The following is a 23625-nucleotide window of genomic DNA, read 5'->3' as shown; positions in this document are numbered from 1 at the left end:
TTCCACTTTTCCTTTTTGGGTTGAATGAATAGTAGAACTGGCAATATAGAAACATACAAAGAAGCTAATTTTTGCAAAATCATCTATAACTCAATGTAGTGTACAAGTTCTGATGCAAACCTCCTGTCTGGTGGCTGGTTCTCACATTTCATTGGCACCAGCATATGAAAGTATTGATAATTCAGCTAGTTCCAATGTCAGCATCACAATTCCATCATTGGAAGAAGAAGTACTATGTGACTGGCTCTGCTTCCTTTTACAAGGGGACCTATGATAAAATTATTTTTTCAGAAGAAATCATGTTATAAAAAAATATGCAAAGGCTTTTGGTATGTCCTGTTAGTGTTAAATCATGCTAGTTTGAGTTTCTCACTGAGTTTGGACATATTTTTAATAAAAGAATTTTTGCATGAAACTACAGAAATTAGAATGCTTTCCAACTAAATTAAACCAAATATCTGGTTGGTATTTACTGTATTGAAACAAATGCAGTACTGTAGCATTTAATGATAGGTTAATTTTTTTCTCCTGATTTCTTAGGTCTTAATTTTTTTTCATGATGTCTGTGAAACACGTATTTAGTTTCTATGCATCCAAAAGCATTGCATTAGAAGACTTCAATAGAAATTCTGTCTCTAAAATACTGTATTTGTCTAAAGTAGTAGTTTTTACTAGTTAACTCAGGGGTTTTTTTTCTCACAAGTGTTTCATTTTTAATGTCTGTTGCATAAAACTAACAGAAAAATAGTATGGGTGCAACAGTATTAATCAGTATAATAATAGGTGCAGGAAAATGGGCATGCAAATTTGTCATAAATAGTTCCAAGAAAAAAATTGATGCTTAGATGTTTTCTTTAACCATTTGTTGGGTGAAAAATCTAATCCAAATATCTCTGTACATTAAGAGCGTTATATTGGTGTTGTTTTTGCTTTTTTTTTTTAATACTTCCATTACATCTATGTTTCATTTTTACCTTTTTCTTTAAATCATTGAGTGTTTGAAGTATCAGAATGTCTGTTAGAGGTTGAAGGGTATGAAGTTACAAATGAAACTGTAAATTAGCCTCTTCCGATGGATACTCCTTGATTGTTCAGGGGAAAATATTTAACTAAATAAATGCTGTTATTGCCAAACTTTAACAAACAAGCCTATCTTCTTGTTTCTGGGCTTGTGGGCATGAACCTTGGACAACACTGGTCCAAAGATGCCTTTTCAACAGCCTGCCCTTCAACGAGGGAACAACCTCTCTTAACAATGGAATCAATTGTGACATTTAAGATGAAAGCTGTTGTTGCCTTTCAAGCAGAAAGGGATCTTTCTCACACAAATAGGCCGGTTTTTATCTAAATAGAATAAAATGTGGTTGAATGCAAAACCTTTGCCTATTTGTAATCTGTGCCATGTTAAAACTCTGCTACGTGTAATTTCTTTCCCTCAGAACACTTTACTTTCCAAAGAAATAGGAAAGCCAACTTCTTTCTACTTGTATTTGCTTCACAGTTTCCTCTGTTAAAGGTATACATTTAGGAATGCAGAATCATTCTGTCAGATTCGAAAGGTGAGCTTTTTGTAATCGTGGGGTGGATGTCCTTCCATTATCTGGATGATTTGGCTGATGCGTTCAATAGAAATTGCCTGCAATTGATACCAGGAAAAAAAACACAAGTGTTTTATCTAAAAATCTTTATTCAGGAAGGACTTCGGTTTATTTCCATACGTAGGCTCTTAGTATTGTATGGTTTGATTATTCGATATCTGTAGACCAAGGTGCAAATGCCGATTTTGATTCCTATTTAACCGCCATGTTTCTCAATAGTCTTTTGCATCCATTTCTTCAGACGGAACAGATGGGTATAGAATCCATACTTGCCATCACGATCACAACCTTCTCCCCAGGAGACAATACCTATTTGATACCACCGTTTTGGACCCTGGTAGGGAGGAAAGAAGTGCCACGGAATCAAAGGCGGGGGTGGGGGGACAACAGCAAAGTACAAATAGCATTTGTAGGTCATTTAAAGAAACATGAACAGAACCAGTAGAAAGATTGTGTAATCTACAAGACTACACAAGCAAGAAAGAGGTAGCCCGTGAACATTTCTGAGTCTAGTTTTTCACTCTTATTTGAAAAGCATGGGGAAAATATTCAACAACAGAAAAAAAATAAGGTTTATGTCAAGGCAGGAACTTCAGAATTTGGGCTGTGCTAGTGAGAAGGTTCTCTCTTTTATTTTTCCAAGAAGATCCTATAGGCCCGGCTCTTACTAAGACTTCTAAACTGAGATTGAGGCAGTTGCTTTTAAAAAAAGTTTTGACGTGCTGAGCTTTGTCTGAAACAGCTTGTTCTGATCTTGAGCTCCAAGTTAGCCCTGCTACAATTCAAGGGCTATATCTGCTTGTGCCACACCCAATGGTAATTGTAAATTCACCTAAATTGTAAATTCCTGCTTTCCTGCTCTTAATGATATGTTTAATTGACTTGTAATGCTCTTAAAGTGAATATTTCTGAAAAGAAATGAACGGTGGCATTAGCAAGGGGAAATTGCACTCCCATTCTTGCTGCAGACTGATGAATAGGGGGCCTGTGACACCAGCAGTTTGCCCATTTTATGTTTAGAAACTTACCTTCATGACAAAAGGGCCCCCACTGTCACCCTCACAAGCATCTCCTCTCTTGGTTTGCGCAGGACTATAACCTAAAAAAAGAACAATTAGTAAAGAGGCTGCACTCTCCTCTATTTTTTCTGTTTCTCCCCCCCCCCCACCTCCCCCCACCCTCGGCTTTTAACGTAGTTCCCGAGCTAATCAGCTTGATACTTGTGAAACAGTGTGGCCTGCTTCACTTGTTGCAATGGCTTACTTCAATGTATAAACCTAGGTTTACTTTTTTAACAATTGGAGTTATATTCAGCTGGGTTCACTAGATTACACAGAATGCTAATTACTGGTTGTTTTCTTGTTCTGTGTAAACACAGACAATGCCTCTGGTTTGCTGGTTGGTATGCAGAAACTCTACTTTGTGAGGTGTTTAGAATGTTTGCTGCCATAAGACGAACAGGCAATCATGGTTTAAATGATCGATCTATATAGAATTATTTCAAACAAATTAACTTCACAACATGCTATGTTTAATATCAGATCTTTTATTATTTTTATTCTCAGGCAAAGTTCTACATATTTTGGCTTAAAACATTTGGTTAAGATTCTGGAAATGATTTCTTTCAATTCATCATAATCTTTTGAGGGCTTTATTAAATGATAGAGTAATGCATCAAAGTCATAAAAAAACTCTTCTATAAGGGAGATAGACAGTCTCTAAATATGGTAAAATAAAATGCAAATAATATGGCAGAAAATTAGTGATTTGTTTCATGTGGGGTGATCCAGATATTTTTTTTTTCCTATTATAAACTTCTGCCCATTATGATACAACTCGTTTAAACCAGGAGTGACTTCTTAGAGAAGCTGCATTTCTGGTTGTATTTATAAATAAAAAAGTGGATGCTGCTTTATCAAAACATGTTGTTTAAAGTAATGGATGAACCTGGTCAATGTATGGCAAAAGGTGATGTGGTATAGTGCCCAAAGAAACCAGAATCAAGCCCACCCTCGGCCATGGAAATGCACTGTATGAGTTTTGGCCAGTCAATCTTGTTCAGCCTAACCTATCTGTATTACAGAAGTAAAGCTGCTTGAACACTTGGAGGAAACGAGGGATAGAAATCTAAGAAAGCACTGTCTCATAAATTAGAAACAATTTTTTTACCCTCATTTAAGTTTTGTTTAGGATATATCCAAGGTGGCTTGAGTTATGGCAGTGGTGGCTAACCTTTTTGGGCTCCTGTGCGTGCTTGCACATTTGCGTGCCAACACCCAGAAGGCAATGTGCATGCCTCATGCGCATGCACGTGCAATCCTCCCACTGCTGCCCCCTTACCTGCACTGTGCCTCACAGCTGATTTTCAGCTGGTTTGAGACCTTTTTTGACCTCCCAGAGACTTGAGGAAAGCCACTGCAGGCTTTTCAGGGCGAATAATAGGCGTGTTTCGTCTTTACCAGAAATACAGGAAGTGATGAAATGAGCCCATTATTTGGCCTGAAAAGCCTGCAGAGGCTTTTCTCAAGCCTCCGGGAGGCCGAAAAAGGCCTCAAACCAGCCAAAAATTAGCTGTGAGGCCCAAGCATGCTCAGTGAGGTAAGTTTGCCTGCGGCTCGCGTGCTGGCACAAATGGCTCTGTGTGCCACTCGCCATCACGGAGTTAGGATATGGTTCTATACTATGGATGTCAAATGTGATTGCGTGACTTTTTTGCCTTTGAAGAGGTGGGGTGGGTATGGCCTGCGCATGATGCATCCTGCTTGCAGGGCATCAGTTTGATATCCCTTTTCTACACTGATATGTGCCATTTCTAGAGGTAAGGGAGAAAGATGTGAGAGGTTCGTTGTACAGTTTTGTAATTTGGGAATCCTAATGGTACGCAAATTAAAAGGATTCTTTTGTCTATACCCACTCGGTGGTATCCATTACTGATGTATTTAGATTTGGGGAAAGACACACAGTTACATTTGCTCACTGGAGAGCAAAGAAATGGAGGCAGGAGTAGTAATCGGATGAAAGTTGATAGTCTTCCCTCTCATACAATGAAGATAACTTTCCTTCATCCTATTGGCCAACTGCTGTTTCTTACGTGGTGGGCCTTGAAAGCTGTTATTTGAATTGATCAGTACCCGACTGCAAACACTCAAAGAATCGTGCCTACTTCTGTCTCTGCATCAAGTACCTAAGAAAACTCACCTGCACAGAACATGTTGTCTGTGACTTTAATATTAGTGGATGCCTTACAGGTGGTCCGGCTCACAATGGGGAGATTAATCTCCTGCAGCACGCTTGGTAGTTGTCGTGTCCCTGCACCCCAGGTGTCAAACAGATTACCCCAACCTGTAACACGGCCTTTATATCCTGCTACAAAAAAGCTACGGAACAAAAATGGAGTTGATTAAAAGATTTTGGAGAGCCTAGAGTGAGGTAGATGAATTAGGTAATAGAAATATGGTGGCTCATTAATACCAATAGCATTTAGACTTACACCACTTCATAGTCCTCTCTAAGCAGTTTACAGAGTCAACATACTGCTCTCAATAATTTTACCGCCCTCGGAAGGATGGAAGGTTGAGTCAACCTTGAGCCTGGTGACATTTGAACTGCCAAATTGCAGGATGTCCGCAGTCAGCAGAAATAGCCTGCAGTACTCATTCTAACCACTACGCCACCTATCATTAAAACAGGTCATTTATATTTGCCCAATCTGGGCAGTATGATGACCTTCCCTGCAAGCAGGACCAATAATCCTTGGTCATCATACCTAATATATTCCAAGGAGATGTGAAACCATGTAAGATTTTGCATTTGATGATCTTTTTCAGACAAAGGCAGGGGTGAGATTCAAATTTTTTAACAACCAGTTCTGTGGGCATGGCTTAGTTGGTGGGTGTGGCTTGGTGGTCATATGACTGGGTGGATGTGGCTTGGTGGTCATGTTATTGGCTGGGCGTGCCAACTCAATATCACTCACATCGAGGCACGCATCTCCTCACCTGGCCTCTCATGACTGTGAGGATACTGGAACAGTCGTAAGTGTGAAAAAGGGTTATAAGTCACTTTTTTCAGTGCCATTGTAATTTGAATGGTCACACAAGCAAAGTACCAGCAAACGAAGGGAAAAAAAACTCCAGAGAAGTTCCTGAGACAGGAAGTCTAGTCCTGCCAAGAATGTAATAAGGGTTAACGGAGAGGCAGTTTCTGTAAGCAACACCAGAATGTTTCCTTCCTGCCTTCCTTACAGGATTAGGCCAGTAATTTCTTCTAACAGCTGGTTCTCCGAACTGCTTAGAATGTTAACAACCGGTTCTAGAGAATAGGTGCGAACTGGTAGAATCCCACCCCTGGACAAAGGCCAGTGAGGAGTTCAAACATGCAAAAGCTCTGCATTGCTTCTTAAGGGTGCTACCACTTATTACCATTATTTCTTATCATCCTTCTCTTTCCTTGAATATGATCTTTGTGCCAAAGGACTAATACTTCCTACAGAGTTCTATCCTTTTGTCCCACAAAGGACTGAAAATGCCTTAGATCTTGGCCCCAGCAATCCTAACACAGCTAATCTATGCATGCCTCTTGCATCATCTTTGGCTTTATTTCTTCCAAGCTAGCGAATGTGAATACTGATTTTCTCATATATTTTTTTTGTTACCCTAAAGAAACAACTCTACAGACTGCTAAGAATATCCTTGGTGTTCTCTAAGCTTGGTTGTTTTCTTGAAGATCTTTCATTACCCAACTAGGCTTACCAAGATAGCACTGAAGACATTACCTAGTTGGTAATGAAACATCTCAGAGTACCAAGAATTTTATAGTTCAACCCTGAATTACAAATAATCTAGTGAGATGGTTAGGGGTTAGAAATTAGTAGTAGTTATGGAACTAAATTTCTTATTATTTATTTGAATATCACATAGCGCTAAGCGCACCCGTATTTTGCCACCCTTTGAAGAGAAAGAGCTAGGTTTCTCAAATCTTGCCATCAAAATATTTTTTACTTTTAGATTTTTACCATCTTGTGGACTGTGAGATTTGAATTTATTGAATGCATCAGATGGTCACTCTGACATCTGCTGAATTCCTGCTTCAGACTATAAATTGTTTAGCTTCTCCTGAATTTAACATATTCAGCCCCATTATTACTGCTTCCTTTAATGCATACGATAATGAAATCTTTACAATTGTGTATCCTCTCACTTTTGAACACCTCTACACATTGGCTCTTTAGGGTGTACCCATATTTAGTTCAGCCTTTGTTGCATACTTCCAATCTTTGCATTATCATGCCAGAATCACAAATTGCTCATCCAGAGTCTTGCCTTTTATAAGCACCACTGTGAATATCTGCAAAGACTAAATGTTCCTTCGCAGAGACTGAAGAATACTGCAATCCTTCCTGCTTGTGAGAGTGTGAAAAGATTAGGAGGACAGACTCTGTTGCCCGTATAAAGATTAAAGTGCTGGACAGTGGCTTTGTTTGGCAGCAAGATACCAGGGAAAAAACTCAGAGACATTCCAGTATCGATAAAATTGAGATAAGGAGTGAGAATAAGTTGTAAAAGGAAAGTGAGAGAAAGTGAAAGGGAGAAAAAAAGACTTTGATTTCTTATATATAGAAAAAACATACTGATTTTGTAAATAATGCATCTGAATCATAGAGTCATGGGGCTAGAAAGGATTTTGGAGGTCGTCTAGTCCAATATATTATATCTAATATTAGATCATACAACTGTATCTCATTAGTATATGTGTATCAGAAAAAAATCCATTTAATTACTGGCTGTGTGTGCATCAATTCTCGCCCCTTCCCTCTTTTGCACTGTGAGTTTGTGTCACTCATAATTGGCAGTAAAATAGTTGAATTATACTGGCAAAAGTTTTTCTTTTCCTAACATTGGATTACTTACTTACTTTTCCTAACATTGGATTACTTATTTTGGATTACTCACTTTAAAGCTTTTTAAAGTTTTTAAAGGAACTTTGAAGTCTTGTCTCCTCTCCTTACCTCTGAACAATTTGCTTGGTAGGCAAACATATTGGGTGTATATAATCACTGAACGGTACAGGCTTAGACAGATGCAATAGTGCAATGTCCCGATCCAGATTTTCCATCCAGTTATATTTGGGGTGGATGATGATTTTATCCAGGAAGACAATTTTCTCCTTGCCCAGCTCATATCTGAAAAAGTTCCAGAGATGAGAAAAAGGCAATTTTGAAATGCTAATGTCAGGACATTTTTAACCTTTCTACACTCATTATAGTATGCACATCAAAGAGTTTAACTGACTTCCCATCCCCTTCCTCTTGTATTGGTTCTGTATAACATTATGATTACTATTAACATTATTGAATGTTTATCCAGTTAAATTAGCTGTCAGCTTAATGAATAGATAAAGTTACAGCTTACTATCATTAAAAATTAAATTATGGAAACAGAGATTCAACAGCTGTATCAACATTGTTAAGCTTTTTTTTAATTCACCAACACATAGGTTAGAAACAGAACAGTCAAGGGATATTGGGTGTGTTCATCACAGTTCATTGTTAACTGATGGTTCCTTAATGTAGGACCATTCTCAGTCATTCTCAATAGGAAACATATTGTAAGAAGAATGATTGTAAGAAAGGCTCATTCCTTTCACCCTTGAAGCACAAGGTTACATAATCTACAACTGTAGGGGTTGTCATCAAAGGAGACCAGAGTTTTTGAGCAAGCTACAGGGTCTGCAATCTCACAGAAACTTATCTGTGCAAGCTGGTTCATGAGATGACCGAAGGGATTCATCTCCTCTTTAAAGCGTTAATGTTGTGTCTTCGCCCGCAAGACCTGAGTCATTTCTAATTTAGAGAAATCTAAAGTGAAATAAACCCTGCATCCTGGAACTTCTCATTGCCTGCAGTTGTGAACTAAATGGAACTATCAATAAGAGGAGCAGGGTTTAGGAGTCCCAGAATCACTAGGAGTTGGGTGGCATATACATTTAGTCAATTATTATTGATCGTTGGTCACGCGGTCAACCAGATGTTTAAGCTGGATTTGGCATTTTGATCTACCAGCTGAGTCCTTCCCAAGGGTAGCTGTAAAGAAATGCTGTGTTTGATTGTGTTAGTATTGTTGCAGGACTTCAGCTGTTTCAAGTAAAGCTCTTTTGAAATTGACCGATGGTGATTTTATCAGTGCTGATGGTGTTCAAGTGGTGCTCCAGATACATTGCTATTGCAAAATACCTATTACAACTAGCACAATTTTTGCTTTTTTGGGGGGGCGGGGGGGCGGGGCAGAGTCATTCTACTTCTTTTAGCAGGTTTTTGTATTTTGTGATGATATTACTATGGATGGTGGATTGAAGCATTTCATTCTTGTTGACAAGCCTGCTGCTCTGTCCCTGTGATTTCCATTTCTGCCCCACTTTCAATAGGCCACCACCTCCCAGCTAGAAAAGGGGGGTGATAGAAAGCTGTTATGCGGCAGAATGTAGTCTGCATTCCCAGAAGAGACGGAGTGCATTCCATAGTTGTGTGGGAGAAAGAGAGTTAAGATAGCTGCTCCCTAGTAATTCTCAGATTATGTATGTTTAATGACTGCTCTTTAGAAGGCCAGGTGCTGAAGATGAAGCTCAAATACTCTGGCCACCTAAGGAGAAGGAAGGACTCACTGGAGAAGAGCCTAATGCTGGGAAAGATTGAGGACAAAAGAAGAAAGGGATGACAAAGAATGAGGTGGCTGGATGGAGTCACTGAAGCAGTAGGCATGAGCTTAAATGGACTCCAGAGGAAGGCTTGGAGGAAAATTGTCCATGGGGTCACGATGGGTGGGACACAACTTTGCAACTAACAACAATGGTACAAGTAGTCTGCTTTAGTTTGGCAAGATTTCTGCCTATGAGTAAAAAAAAAAAAACAATACAGGAAATTGCTTAGAAGAATCTCAGTGTGGCTATCTTGATTTTTGGAGCATGACAGTTATGACTCAATGTATATAATTTGACTGGCTCATAATCTTTTAAGCTCTTACCGTGTCCTGCTGTGTTTGCCAATCCGTACAAGGAGGTCATCGGCTGTGAAATTTTTATCCCAGGGTGGATAGAAAATGCAATGGGCAGCCGTGAGGACCCAGCGGTTGCTGATGAGACTAGCACCACATACCAGCTCCTGTGGTTTCTTCTTGAATAGCATGACTTGCCTAAGTACAATAAAATTAGAAATGCAGGGGGTGGGGAGGCAACTCTTCCAGGCTTGATCATTTCATTGAAAAACTCTACAGATAGAGAATGGATAGACCGCACTTGACTTGCATATGATCGTTTCTTTGTATTGCTTCCTAGTTCCTCTTACTGCCCAAGGTTCACAAAGAGGAAAGAGGTGGAAACTACCATGGTCATACTTCTTTTAGAAGCTGCAATGGCAAGTCATATATCAACTGATACAGTCAGTGTCAGCAATCAGGCACACTCAGGAAGGAAAACAAGCAAACCCTCTCAATTCCATCTCCTTTCCACAACCAGACTTACCACGGAGCACTGCCCACATCAGCGTTTACTCCATTCACGACTCGGGCTGGCGTATAGGACTCCTCTAGCTCACTCTCAGTGGTGTCAGTTTTTTTCTTTTGTTCAAACAGGGGACGGATGCCACAATCTGGAAATATAGCCCCATCCACATGTGATTGACTAGTTCACAAGTCGTCCTGTCTTTCATAAGCCAAATTTCTGCTAGGAAGAGATGATAGTGAGTGGCTAGCTCCAGGCATAAGAACTTTTCCTGACCGGAACTGTGTGGGCAGAAATTTTTAGCTTCTCATTATTGGAATGACTACTGGAAGATGAATTGGGACACAGAGTCTGGTCCTAGCTATCCCCTGCATGACTGACAATATTAATTTAAAATGAATGACATAAGACATATCATTTTTATTATGTGTATATCCTGGCACTGTTCCTTCCCTTATTTAAAGTAGAGTATGCACAGAAATTGATTGGACAAGGTTTTGCTCATAGTAAAAAAAGTTACATTGATAAAGCTAGGTCTAAATGATCTTGAAAATAAAGTTGCTTCCACAAATCTTCTTTTCTCTAGGTTTAATGCCTTTTGGTTGCTCACTTCTATAGAGACCTGTCTAACCTTGCCATTCTGGTGAGATTTGAACTGCCAAATTGCAGGCAGCCGGCAGTACCGCATTCTAGCCACTGCACCACCATGCAATGTAATCCCGACAGCTGAATGGAGCTGAGCGTTCGCTGGACAGATACCTTTCCTGATGCCTATGCAGAGTTCGCAACAGACGTTGTGCCCAAAGAGAGAAATATCTGCTGCTACCTCGGATCAAATCCATAGCCTCTTGATTGTGAGGTGAGAACTCCACCTCCACCATGCCACCCTCAAGGGCACATTTATACATCCTTCTAAATTTGGCTTAACAATATTTGGCTAACTGTTCTTGAAAGAGATCTCTCTCTGCAAGACTCCGCTTTCTTTTTGTTTGTATTTCATAGCCTTGGTCAGTGAAGTTCCAGTTTTTGTAGCCAAAGCTGAATTAAGCCTCTCCACTTTCTCCCAGCAGAAGTCTTGCTTATTAGCTAAATTAGCTATTACCCACCCCACCCCATTCTCTACTTTCTCTGTCATGAAGCCTGCACTTAAGAACAAAATTCCTTGTGGGAGCCACGTGACTTGGCTGTCCTTCATTGCCTTCGGCCAAGGTTGCTGGAAAGCCATCTCTGGATATTGGTAGTATATATTCTGTGTTGTCTGCTGAATTTGCCATCTAGTTCTCTCCCCCAACCCCATCCTTTCCAGTTCTTTTGTTGTATGTTTTTCTTTTCATTATATTATTTTTATTCTGGTTCTTGTACTGAAAGTCATTCAGAGTCTTATCTACAATCAGATAGTGCCGAATCAAATCAACCAATTCTTGACAAGTCAGCCTCCCAGCATAAAGGCCTACTTATACACAAGCATGGGGGTGGGTGGGGGGGAGAAGATTCCTGCCAGTTCAACAAGTTCTCTCTGTGCAACACACCAACATGGATATTGCCTTTATAATGCCCAGAGAAGGTGGAAAGCACCTGCCTTAGGGCACATTGGTTCTCTCTTCTACCAACCTCAGCCACTATCATGGGTAATAACAAAGTGTTCAAGTAATCCGTGGTATCCTGTGCAGTGTGTCATTTTGGAGGACAACACTGGCTGATGCAGGATTCTCCTGCAATCAGGGCTACTTTTTATTTGCTGCACTTAATTTATCCCACAATTATCTATTATGACGGCACCATTCATTAGCTTCCTTAGTAACTCAGAATTCGCGCAGCTATGTTGAGGAAGAAAATTTGTGCAGGCACAGCCTGAAAGAAACATGTAAAATGACATGTTTTGGTATGCTCAAAAGGTGGAGGAGGAGGTGAGGAGAGAGAGAGACCTCAGTACAGAATTCCTATCATTCTCATTTTTCACAGCAAATCAAACTTATTTTCCAGATTTCTACCCTGCTCACCTCTTATTGGACAATGGACAGGTACCAATAATAAAACTTTTGAGGGGAAAAATGTGTATAAACAAGTCACCTGATTACAACTACAGGCTACCTTTTTCTTTTCTTTTTGTTTCTGTTGTATCAACTATTTTAACATTCTTATTTGCCCATAATCATTTAGAATTGCAAACACTAATAAAATCCAGATGAATACGGTAATTATTTATAATCTCTAAACAAATCTAATCCTTGAAATGCCATTCAAAAGTGTAGCCTCTAGGCTGAAAAATTATGTACTACTGTGCTAACCCAATATTAAATGAAGAGCTATATTATCTTTTTTCTCTAATTTCACTAATGTTCTTTCTTTAATTGATTCCCTTCCTAACCTGCTTCGCCTTCACCAAACGTCTTAGGATCAAAGAAAATTTCATGTTGATCGTCCACATGTCGTCCACCCCGTTGGCCCTCGGGAACATCACTGCCATAATTTACATTGGCTTCTGAAATGGAAGAGGGATAGGAAAATACAAAGAAGTGATTTCGTTAAAAACATTGTGATTTCTCTATCAGTGGACTAGCACATTCCTGATGACATATCAGTAGGCCCTATGGATTTTTAGGAGGAAAAAAAAACCAGTCTGCTGCCATGGCAGTTGCTGGGATCCAATAGGTTCTTGGATTTGGTGGGGACTTATCTGAGGACTTTACGTCTTCAGCAATGCACATTATACTCAAAGAATTAGAATTGGAAAACAATAATTCCACTGTAGAACCTCAAGAAATGACCTGTATTAAATATAGGCATGCTCTCCCTGATACTACATATCTTCAGTGACCATGGAAATAGAAGTCTGTTCCTCACCACAGTAGTTCAAGTTGCAATAATTGTAGGTCATGTTTGGGTGGTCTATGTAGCACCAGACCCCTTCCTCATCATGATCAGGGTTGCGGCAGTAATTCTCCACCAGGGGCACTTCTTCCAGGAAGTCTTTTTTATAGCTCAATTGTCTTACTTTTTCTGAAGCCCATGGCAAGCACTGGTCTCCAGACACTGTGACAGAAAGAGTCCCTTTATAGGACAACCCTGCCTCAGGCTCACATTCCTCCTGTTGCTGTGTTTTCTCTTGCAAAGGAGGAAGTGTTGGAGAGAAGGGAACTGTTGTCCGGTTCTCACCTAAAAGGAAAAGCAGGATTATCATGAGCATTGATGAAACAGCAAATCAGGGCTGACAAAAAAACAGTCACAGCATCTGTTTTTCCTGACATAGACATGCAGAACTGAAAAGTGGTGGTTTTGCTTCATACCACACATGTCATTTAATTGTTACTTTACATCAAGTATTTATCTTAGTCTGAATTCTGAGGACAAGCTGAAAGAACTTGTGGTATTCAGTTTGATGAACTTCGGGGAAACATGATCGCTGTGTTCAGATCCATGGAGGGAAGTTAAAAGGAAGAAGGCCATGATTTACCCAGGATGTCAGTCAAAAGTTGGTTCTGAATCTCAATGATAAGCCTAAAAATAGCCAATTTGTGACTACGATTGTGTAGATCGATGATTTCATGCAGATTTTTGCCTAATTCCAAAAGTAGTATGCAAGCAATTAGTGCAGACTTCTAGTGAGAGTAATTTACCCTAACTGCTATGCAGGAAAGGAAGAGATGGAGTAGGTTGAAAAAAAAAAAAAACAAAGAGAAAACTGAACAAAATTGAAAGCGTTAGGAAAAAAAAAAGACTTCTGGGGAAACAACTGTGGACTGAGGAGCTGACAGACGAACAGGTGAAGGGATCAGCTCCTTGGAACGCCTCTGGATCAAGGAAAGGACTAGGATCACTCATAGGTTTGTTTCATACAGTCTGCCAGTAAAGAGATTGCAAAATAACAATCTGCAGCGGCTTTGAGAGCTCTAGGAAGTGATTCTGCATCTTCAAAACAGCCCCCAAACAGCCCTCTCTTGATTTGCTTGCTATTGATTTTCTGGATAGTAAGAACCTTCTGAATGGCAAGTTTCATCATGCTGGGAGAGTTTCCTTTTACCCTGGATGAAAGTAGTGTAAGTTTAAGGATTTAAAAGAAAAATTTCTATTTTTTGAAAATAGCAAAATGGACTAAAATGTTGATTTTGGAAAGTGACAGGCTCAGTTAAAGACTAAGTTGGCTTGAAATAATATTTTCTATAAGGTATTTAAAAATGTTCAGTATAAAAGAATATATGACAAAATTGAAATTAACTGTAAGAAAACCTCCTATGCAAAGTTTTGCTGATTAATAAATACACATATGATAAGAGAGTACTTTGAAGGTTGACCAGCAGAAACCAGAGAGAACGAAGGATTACAATTAAAAGAGAAAAGACCCATTAATACAATGGAGAAATACCAGCTGAATGCGGGATAAATTATGGTTGTTTGTACTCAGAAATTATTTATAAGACTGATACTGTAAAATATATACTTAACAGAGGATATAGAAGAAAAAAGTTTACTGAATAAAACAAAGACAGGCTGAATTGAATATGAATTTGCAAATTGATTTTTAAAAAATGATATGGAAACAATGCTACAATGGATTTATGTTTAAAACCAGCTAATATCTTAATAACTAAAGAAGACATACAAATAATAAATTGAAATAATTTATTAACAAGAATATTTATTATTTAAATAAAAAATATCTTTTTATTTTGGATTTACAAAGATTGTTAAATTATTGAAATTGTTCCAGAAAGAGAACAAAGAGAAAATGATAAGAAACTGCCAGGGGTGATAGGATTAAAGATCAAGTTTTTTTAAAAAAAAATAAACAGAAGAAATATAAAATGAACTTATCTAACCAGATTTAAATTGTACAGTTGTGCAATTAACGGAATTTCTTTTTTACCAGAATTAAATGATGTGGCTTTGAAAATCTGTCTACAAACAGGGAGAGATTTCTTTTGCCTTATTTCTTAAATAAAATGATAAGTTGGAATAGAAAATAGATATATTTGACTAAATATTTATGTTACTATTTCTGTAGCTCTTAATGGATTTTTGCTGGTTAGGACTGAACAATGATCTTTTATAATTGATTATTGATAAAGTATGAGATATGGAAAAAGAGATTTTTTTAATTACACTATTAGAGAAGGTATTAAGTTATTGAAGTTGATTTATACCGGTACATTTAACTAGAGGTAGGGGGGAGTTATCCTTTATCTTTTCTTCTTATTTTTTTATTTTCTTTTATTTCTTTGCACTTTTCTTCATTTTTTCTATTTTTCCTAATTGTATTATTTTCTTTATATTTGTATTTGTAAACTTGAATAAAATATTTTTTTCTAAAGAAAGAAAGAGTCAGGGAAAAAAGCAAAGGTCAGAAGCTCATCCACTTTTGATTCCAACCATGTCTACGTCTTGCTTACATTGCTGACATTTGTGCCCCCTACAATTGTCTCCTAAGGCAACATATACCCTTCCAAAAAACCCTCAACCATAGTATATAAAGTAATACCTGAGCAGAATGTACCTCTGATCTCATGAGGATGTCTTTCCCTCCACCATATAGAAACTGGTTTTAGAGGATATATTGTGCATAAACTCATATAAATTAAGCTAATTAAACTTTGCCTTTGTACCAGCACTGAGACTCACCACACACAGGAACAGCACACTCTTCTAGTCGTATTGTTGGATTACGGGTGTAACACCAAGGCCCTTGGAGGTTGTTGTTGGGGTTCCTACAGTGGTTTTCAGTGAGATTGGCACCTGGATGAGTTGTTTCATTGAACCTGAAAACAACCACATTATACAGTAAATGAACCCTTCCCAGCATTGAATTTACAAGAAAGGTGGTATAAACTACCCCGTGTTTGCAAATCACAAGTATATCAGAGCAAGACTACTTACTGCTGATGTGAGAAATATATATCTTTTCCTATGCCCTAATTCAATCATGGCAAAACATTTGGTCTCAGCGTGCCAAAAATTGAGAAAATGCCTAACTGGGTTCTGGTGGTGTGTCACGCCCCCACCCACTCTGAATAAAAAAGAAACAATATAGTCTTGTTTTGTTAATTTTTGAATGGCTGTTATCTCCCCAATATCTGGGCCACCCCGAACAGCGACCCTCAGCAACAGCATTGAGGCTGGGCCTAAAGTAGAGAACCAGGCCTTGACGTCAGTCCTAGTGCCACCACTGCTACTCAAAAAGGCCGCCTCATGCTGATCACCAAGGCAAGATTGCTCAACCAGAGCCCAGCATTCCCTGGGATCTGCCACACATCGCTTACACTAAGGTGATGTTCTCTTTGTATTGAAGGCCCTTGCGGCCTACCCAAGGCTGCTCCAGGTCACACAAGGCCTTCATACTGAAGTGGCTTCAGAGAAAGCTCTTCTGTAGCCTTTGAAAGTCATGCGAAAGCATGGCCTGGTTTTGCCTTCTTTCTCTGAAGGCTCCGGACCGGAGACCACAGCCCTCCCGCACAACTTCTGAACCATTTTTATGCAGCCTCCAAAAATCATGGCATAATGGTGTGTGCGTGCTTTCGAGAATAGATATTGCTGGGTGTTAGTGAATGCTGGCTTGTCACTGAACACATTGTGTGTCACTTTTGACACACATGCCATAGGTTCGCCGTCACTGACCTAGCTAATCCTTTCTTAATTGTGGTCTACCTGGTAATTTAAAATCAGATTCTGTCTCCGACAGATAAATGATGAACCAGTCTTCCAAGGAACCCTGACATCTACCTCCAACACCCTAGATTTAGTAGGGGCTGAGAAGAAATTGAGCAAAATTATCAGCTTTTGCTAGAAAAAAACTCAGACAACAGTGGTAAACTTTTTCAGCTTTTGCATGTGCTGAAAAGAGCACATGCAAAATCACACGTCAGCTTGCACCTCTGCGTACAGCTATCTTTGCTGAAAGATGTTCCACTGTCAGTATGGAGGAAACAACCTTAGAATCCACTTGGGTTTTTTTGCATTTAGAATTATTTTTCAGGCAAGGAAGGCTGCTTGTTTGGTTTTAGTAAGCAACAAATATATTTTTCTTCCAGCTGGCTTTCAGTATATTTAAGTTGGGTAGCTATAATCTTGTTCTATTCATTGTTGGGTGGCTCTGAAAACTCTTATTCAAGCTGACTTAGGATCTGCCTCTAGGAATTAAAAGACAGTACAGAATTTTCTAAAGATAAATCAACTTACTGAGGTTTGTGAGGAAATTTGCTGGACCAGAACTGACATTCAGTTCCTGATTTGGTGACTGAAATCTTTCCCCTGTAATTCTGCCCTGTTCCTAGGATACAGGAACCTATCAAGAGTTCAAAGCACAGAATGAATGAAACAGAAATCTTAGCATGGAGAATCAAGCTGAAGATTTTACAGTATAAGCTTGGATTTGGGGTGACGGAACATACAGGGCTGATTGCATTTGTCAAGGTTTATGATTACTTTTGAGAAGAGGCCAATGAATGTTGTAAATAGGTTCACCAAAAGTCATTAATTTTTAAATAGCTCCTATGTCAGAAGTTATATGAAAATTCAGTATAGCATTTCTAATAGACTACTGATATAAATAGCTATCAGGTGATGTGGCCATTGATTAAATAATAGAGCTTTATAAAAAGATATGTATAATATTTAAAATAATTTAAAGAGTCTTAAATAATCACAATCTTCAGTGATTTTACACCCAGATCTATTTTTTTAAATGCATCACAAAATACCTGCAGGATTCCAATCCCATCTCTACCTAATAAAGTAAAGAAACAACATGAAGGTTTAAAGCCGTGCTAGAACTAGTAGCTTAAATATTCTATAAATACACAAGGCATTTGTTGTAAAATGTCATATATTGGAAATTATCAATATCTTTAAGGATGAATATGTGCAACTAAATTCCTTCCCATGTGTACATGGTTGTGTATACTCTATAAAAGGTAAAGGTTCCCCTCACACATATGTGCTAGTCATTTCTGGCTCTAGGGGGCAGTGCTCATCTCCATTACAAAGCTAAAGAGCCAGCACTGTCCAAAGACATCTCTGTGGTCATGTGGCCGGCATGACTAAATGGCAAAGGCGCACGGAACACTGTTACCTTCCCACCAAAGTGGTCCCTATTTTTCTACTTGCATTTTTACATGCTTTCGAACTGCTAGGTTGGCAAAAGCTGGGACAAGTAACAGGAGCTGACTCTGTTACATGGTGACCGCTTAACTTTCTATCAGCAAGCTAAGCATCTTAGCCACTGAACCACCGCACAACATTCAAAATGTCCCATTGAATTGAATAGGGCTTTCCCATTGAAAAATCTTGCCTCTTTCTCTTACTGCTCTAGCAGTTACTTTGTCATCAGTTCAGAATTTGCCTCCACTCTTTTCAAAAAAGGAACTTCCTTGTGCCCATTATCACCAAGAAAGGAATCATGGATCCTCCACAATGTTTTTACCTTTCAGACACTCATCCAGAACTGCTCTCTTTTGCAACAGAGTGCTGCAAACTAGCAAAAGAAGAAAAATATTTAGTCCAAGGAGACCAGCGGCTAATTTATAAACCTAATCAAATCTAATTATCATTGGAAATTATTATCATGCCTAAAAGTATGAATGACTTTTCTTCTGCTTCTCCACAAAATGCTCCCCCATAATCAAGCCATAGAACTATTTCCTTCTTTCATTCTCCTGATATTTATTATTTTAATTCCCATCTAGCATAGACATGGAAACTGTGAGATCTAATATATATGTATGTAGAATACACATATTTGATTCTGACCATTGACTTACAAATAATCAAGAACTTGGAACAAGCATTCAACAATAAATTATGTGCAAAATTCCGGATATCTGATGAGACTCACACAAAACATACCTGTATACTGTGCCCAGAATATATCCTGCAAAATAAAATTATTGATTTAGAAGACTGATCAGTGCTAAACTGATTTAGTATTGTAAACTGAGATGTTTATTTAAATTTTGAAGTAAGAAGGAGATATGACTCAGCCAAAAAAAATCCAAGGAAACTGAACACAACATCTTGCTCTCAGTAGTGCAGTCTATTGCTGTAATATAGTAGCATGATCAAGAGAAGTCATTGCTCCTCTCTATAGTATATTGGGTCACTCATACCTAGAACATTGCATCCACTTCTGGCCACTGCATTTTAGGGAAGATATAGACAAAGTAGATTAGAACATGGTGAGCAGAGGAAAGAGCAGCCCAGATGTTATGGAACCTTGAAGGAAAATTTGTTAGAAGTATTAGATTTAAATTAAATAAAATAGATTTTAGTGTAAATTGCAAGAAAGTAGGTTGTGACTGAATATCAGGAAATCATTCCTTATAGTAAGAGCTAGTCCATAATGAAACAGACTGGCTCAAGTTGGTGATAGACTATCATTCACTGAATGATCTCTGAGATTCCTTCCAACCCTTACATAATGAATAGTGAATATTTCAGAAGTAATGTTTTTTAAAAAATCTTGCTCTACTGTATATAGCAGAGAAAATACTTCAGACTGTAGATGGACTCTAAATACGTAACTGACCAGTTGTAGGAACTAGTATATCAAATGATACGTACTGTATGGATGTCGGACTCAAAGACTTCACGAGCCTCCTCATAGACACAGATTTCTTCCAGACACTCCCGCTCTAGACTACCTTTTTGTACCTCTTCCATGAACCCCTTGTTAGCTCGTTGTGTGCGCCTCAGCAATGAAAAAGCTTCCTTCTGCTCAAGAAAAACTAGTAAAAATAAAACATCCAGTCAGTGGACCAAAGACAAAAATTGATTTTTTTTACATCTGCCTCTTACACACTGCCTAGAATTTTCTGAAGTTAAAACTGAGCAACATCGAAAGGGCCAGTGGTTGATCAGCTCCAATTTTTCAAATTCTAAAATGGAAACGCCTAAAAAGCAACCGTCTTCTAGAAGTAGGACTCTCATTAATTAATATATATCAACCTGCTCATTCTGATGCTTTCCAAATGTATTAGAGCTATAATTTCCAAAATTTCTGTAGCACATGTAAGTTGGGAATCATAGGAACTGTAGCAGTGAAATATCTGGAGGACAGCAGTTGAACTATATGATCTGAACCACAACAGGCAGAAGCAAAGTGCACTTTCCAGAATGCTAATTCAGGTAAAATTCTAAATATTTCAGCAGGTGAACTAGATCATACCTACTGAAATAAAGCAGTCTAAAAAATATAATGCCTTGGAAATGTGCAATAGTGGAAATAGATTTAGACTTGGTGAGACCCTAAGCTATATAAAGCTTAGAGGTAAAGGTAAGATAAGAATCCCTGCAGATTGTACTCTGCTAGTAGCTGCCAACTATAGAAAGCTTGGAGGCCCCTTTATTAAAAACTTACATTAAAAAGTCTCACAAAGGTGTGTACTAAAAGAGGATCAAGGGTGTTCTCTCCAAAATTGAAAAACACAAATGCCTTTTAGTTTTTCAGTAGCAAGGTGTTTAAAGTGAAAAATACAAATTATTTCCAAGTGAATGTGTTTACTAGTTACATTTGGCTGATTTGATCTGTTTTACAGATTATAATCTCTCTCATAGTTTGTAGTGAATATAAAAAGACACATAAAATTGTAAAGGAAGGAAGGAAGGAAAGAGAAAGAAATAAATAAAAATAAATACAGTCCTGTGGATTATGAGGCTCTGAACTGTAGTTTATGCCTAAATCTGACACTGCCTGGGATGTCAAAAAGACATCCAACTCCACAACTCTGTGTCTTTTTCCCCCAGAGCCCCTAAGCATTGATTTAAAATGAAATGAACAGCTATGTTACCAGTCCTACCACCCTTGATCAATATGAAGCACAGAAAATTCTGTGAAATTACCTGATTGCCATTCTTTAATTCAGCACTGTTTTTGATCTTGTTCTCTTTCTTTTACTATGCTTTTCTATTCCCTTTGAGTTTTTTTTAACTTTATTCTTTATTCTTTTTTATCAGTTTTCTTTGTCATTAATTAGTAACAAACAGTTTAGTTAATAGTTCGTGAAGAGAAAGATTTTGCTCATTCTGGAAGTATTCAAGATTGCTCTCTAAAGTAAATCTCATGGTTGCATTATTATTTTTAATAACCATAATAAAATATGATTGTATAAAGAAATCTTTGGGAACTTATGATGGCAGAAATCCATTTTCCTTATAATATAAAGTCAAAGTTTAGCCCAAATGTATGTGTTTCCTTTTCTTTTTCTTCTTTTCTCTCTTCCTATCTGTAGAGAAAAAACTTGTTTACTCGCCCTCACATCGTGACTGCCACTGTGATGGCAAAGTTGGCTGTCTATTCGTCTAACCTTTGTAGTTTTCTCCTAATGCAACTTGCTGGGACATTTGTTTTCTCTTTTCCAAATTCAGATATCAGAATCTCCGAATCATCTTCAGGAACAAGCTCTGGAGAATGTTAAGACAAAAATGGCTATCTAGTAACAAAAAAGGAAGAAATGGGACAGCCTAGGTAGAAATACCAGAGACACAATGAAGAGGAATTTAAGAACCAACAAATGTATTACAACTGAAGCTTGGCAGGCTAAGGTCTGTGCTGTTGTCACCTAAGAGGAGTTAGAAAAGGCTTGGACATGATTATCCTCCCTTATATTCAAGGACACTTTTCCAGATTAGGCTTTTATTATGCAGAGAGCCACATTACTGCAAAGATTTATACCAGGGATCTGGGATTTCTTCTTCTTTCCTCTTTTCCCGTCACCTCTCCTGACTTTTTCAGAAACAAAAATCCATTAAGAAAAGAAAGATGGAATATCTGTCTAGAAACACCAATGCACATACTCCTCAAAGGTCAGAGAATGTTTCAATCTTTGGTAAAGTATAAAGAAGAGCTTTTCTATCAAGATAAGAAAGAACTGCAGCCAGAAAGAACTGATTAAGGGGGCTCTTTTCCCGTCAATATCACAAAACAAACACAGAAAACTGCAAAAAGCTTCATCTGACATGACTCTTGAGTATTATTAAAATATTTACACCCAAATTAAAAAGTAAAAAAAGAACAGCTAAAAGTCTCAAAAATAGCTGTTTCTTCGTCAATTTTCCCCACTATTTTTTTGCTGTTCTCTTGGAAGACATATACAGCACTAAGGATTTATTTGCACAGTTGTGGTATCCACTGCCTGACATAGTCACTCTGCCTGGCATTCTTTAGAAAGGTGCTGCTACTTCTTATATGACAAAGACCTCCTGAGTGCTTCATCGTCGAGCTTTTCTATCGCATGCAGGACAATCCCAGAATAAACTCTGAGCTTTGCTGTCCTACCTGGGCAACATTGTTATAGGGTTACTCTGTGTTTCCTCTGAAATCTCACTGACCTCTAAACTACTCACTCTCCAAATCACAGACTGTTTTCTTCTCAAAGGGCTGATTAGCCTGGCAAATCTTTTTCAACTTCTCCCTCTTCCCCCCTGCTTTCAATCCCTTACCGCTGTTGCCCAGTGTGAGATGAAAGAAGATGGCAAGGAGAAGAGTCCTCAGCATTCTGGTTCTGTTCTGCCCCATCCTGGATGCTTCGAAATGGAGAACTGCAAACGAAGTGGATGAAGAAATGTTGCAGCCTACCCTGGGTTAATGTTGAACCAGTATGAAGAAACAGGAAGCTGTGTCATACTGCGTCAGGAATGATAATGCCAAGGAACCCCCTTGTCCCTCCTTGTCTTCAGTGCACTTTTGCTTTCTCTAAAATTACTGGCACATGCAATCAATCAATAAGACCCCAGGGACACATTTAGTGGACTCAGGATACCAAATTTAAATGGAGGACTGATCTTGTACTTCATGAAATTAACATGAAGGCTCTTTGAAGCAGAAGACATCTGACTCTCCTGGCTTAAAATAAGGGAAAATGAAAAGGCAATGAAAGAAACCTTGGTACCATATCTTAGTACCCAGTATGAACATAAAAGTCAAAGCCATGTGAAATTCTGATTGATTGGTTGATGAGGTTTCAAAGTCATCATCACTGAATATGGCAGAAACAGAGATTCACCGGATGGATGATGTTGTTACAATATTATCAGAAACTAATGCAAAGGTTTTTTTTTTTTAATTAACAGGGAAACTCAGGTTCAGCTTTGAACTTTGCAGATTGGGATTACTTTGAGAGCTTTCGGCAAAAAGATGTATTTGAATCCTGGTGGGAATATCCATCTCAGATCCTGACCACTCCCACCATCATTTCCTGTCAAGCTCTACCAGCATGGATTCATGCATCGTATACTAATCTAGTTCCATTTCCATTGATAAATGCCCAACCCCACTAACAACTCAGCTGCTTGAAAAGCATCTCTGCAAGGTCCACCAAGCAGACTGGAATTCTAAAGTCACTTCTGGTATACATGTCAGAAATATATACACATGTTCACAGAGGTTCACTTGCCACAACCTTTTCACAGCAAATCTGGTGTATACATTTAGCACATGGGGTGGGGGTGGGGGGGAGAGAGAAAGGGGCAACATGATGTATACTAAGCTTCCTTTTGCCAAAGAGAATTTGCCTCAGTATGTCAAGAATCTGTAATGCTAACTGCGGAA

At 38.5% G+C, this 23625-nt stretch overlaps 1 protein-coding gene across 1 annotated transcript; it reads right to left on the bottom strand.

The window, feature by feature from the left end:
* Positions 1-1667: 1667 nt before the first annotated feature.
* F2 (coagulation factor II, thrombin) lies at positions 1668-22630 on the bottom strand. The gene is made up of 14 exons (XM_026707806.2): positions 22518-22630; positions 19641-19804; positions 18927-18951; positions 18505-18555; positions 17262-17367; positions 15708-15844; positions 12936-13247; positions 12460-12573; positions 10113-10239; positions 9617-9784; positions 7606-7779; positions 4797-4975; positions 2627-2697; positions 1668-1932 (listed from the first exon to the last, which is right to left on the bottom strand). The coding sequence occupies exons 1-14, from the start codon at positions 22591-22593 to the stop codon at positions 1795-1797; spliced, it is 1842 nt and encodes a 613-aa protein (XP_026563591.2). The 5' UTR covers positions 22594-22630; the 3' UTR covers positions 1668-1794.
* Positions 22631-23625: the final 995 nt, after the last annotated feature.

The sequence above is a fragment of the Pseudonaja textilis genome, chromosome 1 (genome assembly GCF_049901715.1).
Source record: "Pseudonaja textilis isolate UNSWEBS1 chromosome 1, rPseTex1.2, whole genome shotgun sequence".
Taxonomy (NCBI): domain Eukaryota; kingdom Metazoa; phylum Chordata; class Lepidosauria; order Squamata; family Elapidae; genus Pseudonaja; species Pseudonaja textilis.
Note: the sequence above shows the minus strand (reverse complement) of the source record. Positions and strands in the feature narration are given on the sequence as shown.

Excerpts from the sequence above, each read along its gene's own strand:
- F2 (XM_026707806.2), bottom strand. The coding sequence starts at position 22,593 with ATGGGGCAGAACAGAACCAGAATGCTGAGGACTCTTCTCCTTGCCATC. Across the intron at positions 18,952-19,640 it reads TTGAGTCCGACATCCATACA|GATATATTCTGGGCACAGTA; the intron begins GTACGTATCATT and ends TTTATTTTGCAG. Across the intron at positions 9,785-10,112 it reads GATGTGGGCAGTGCTCCGTG|GCAAGTCATGCTATTCAAGA; the intron begins GTAAGTCTGGTT and ends TATTGTACTTAG.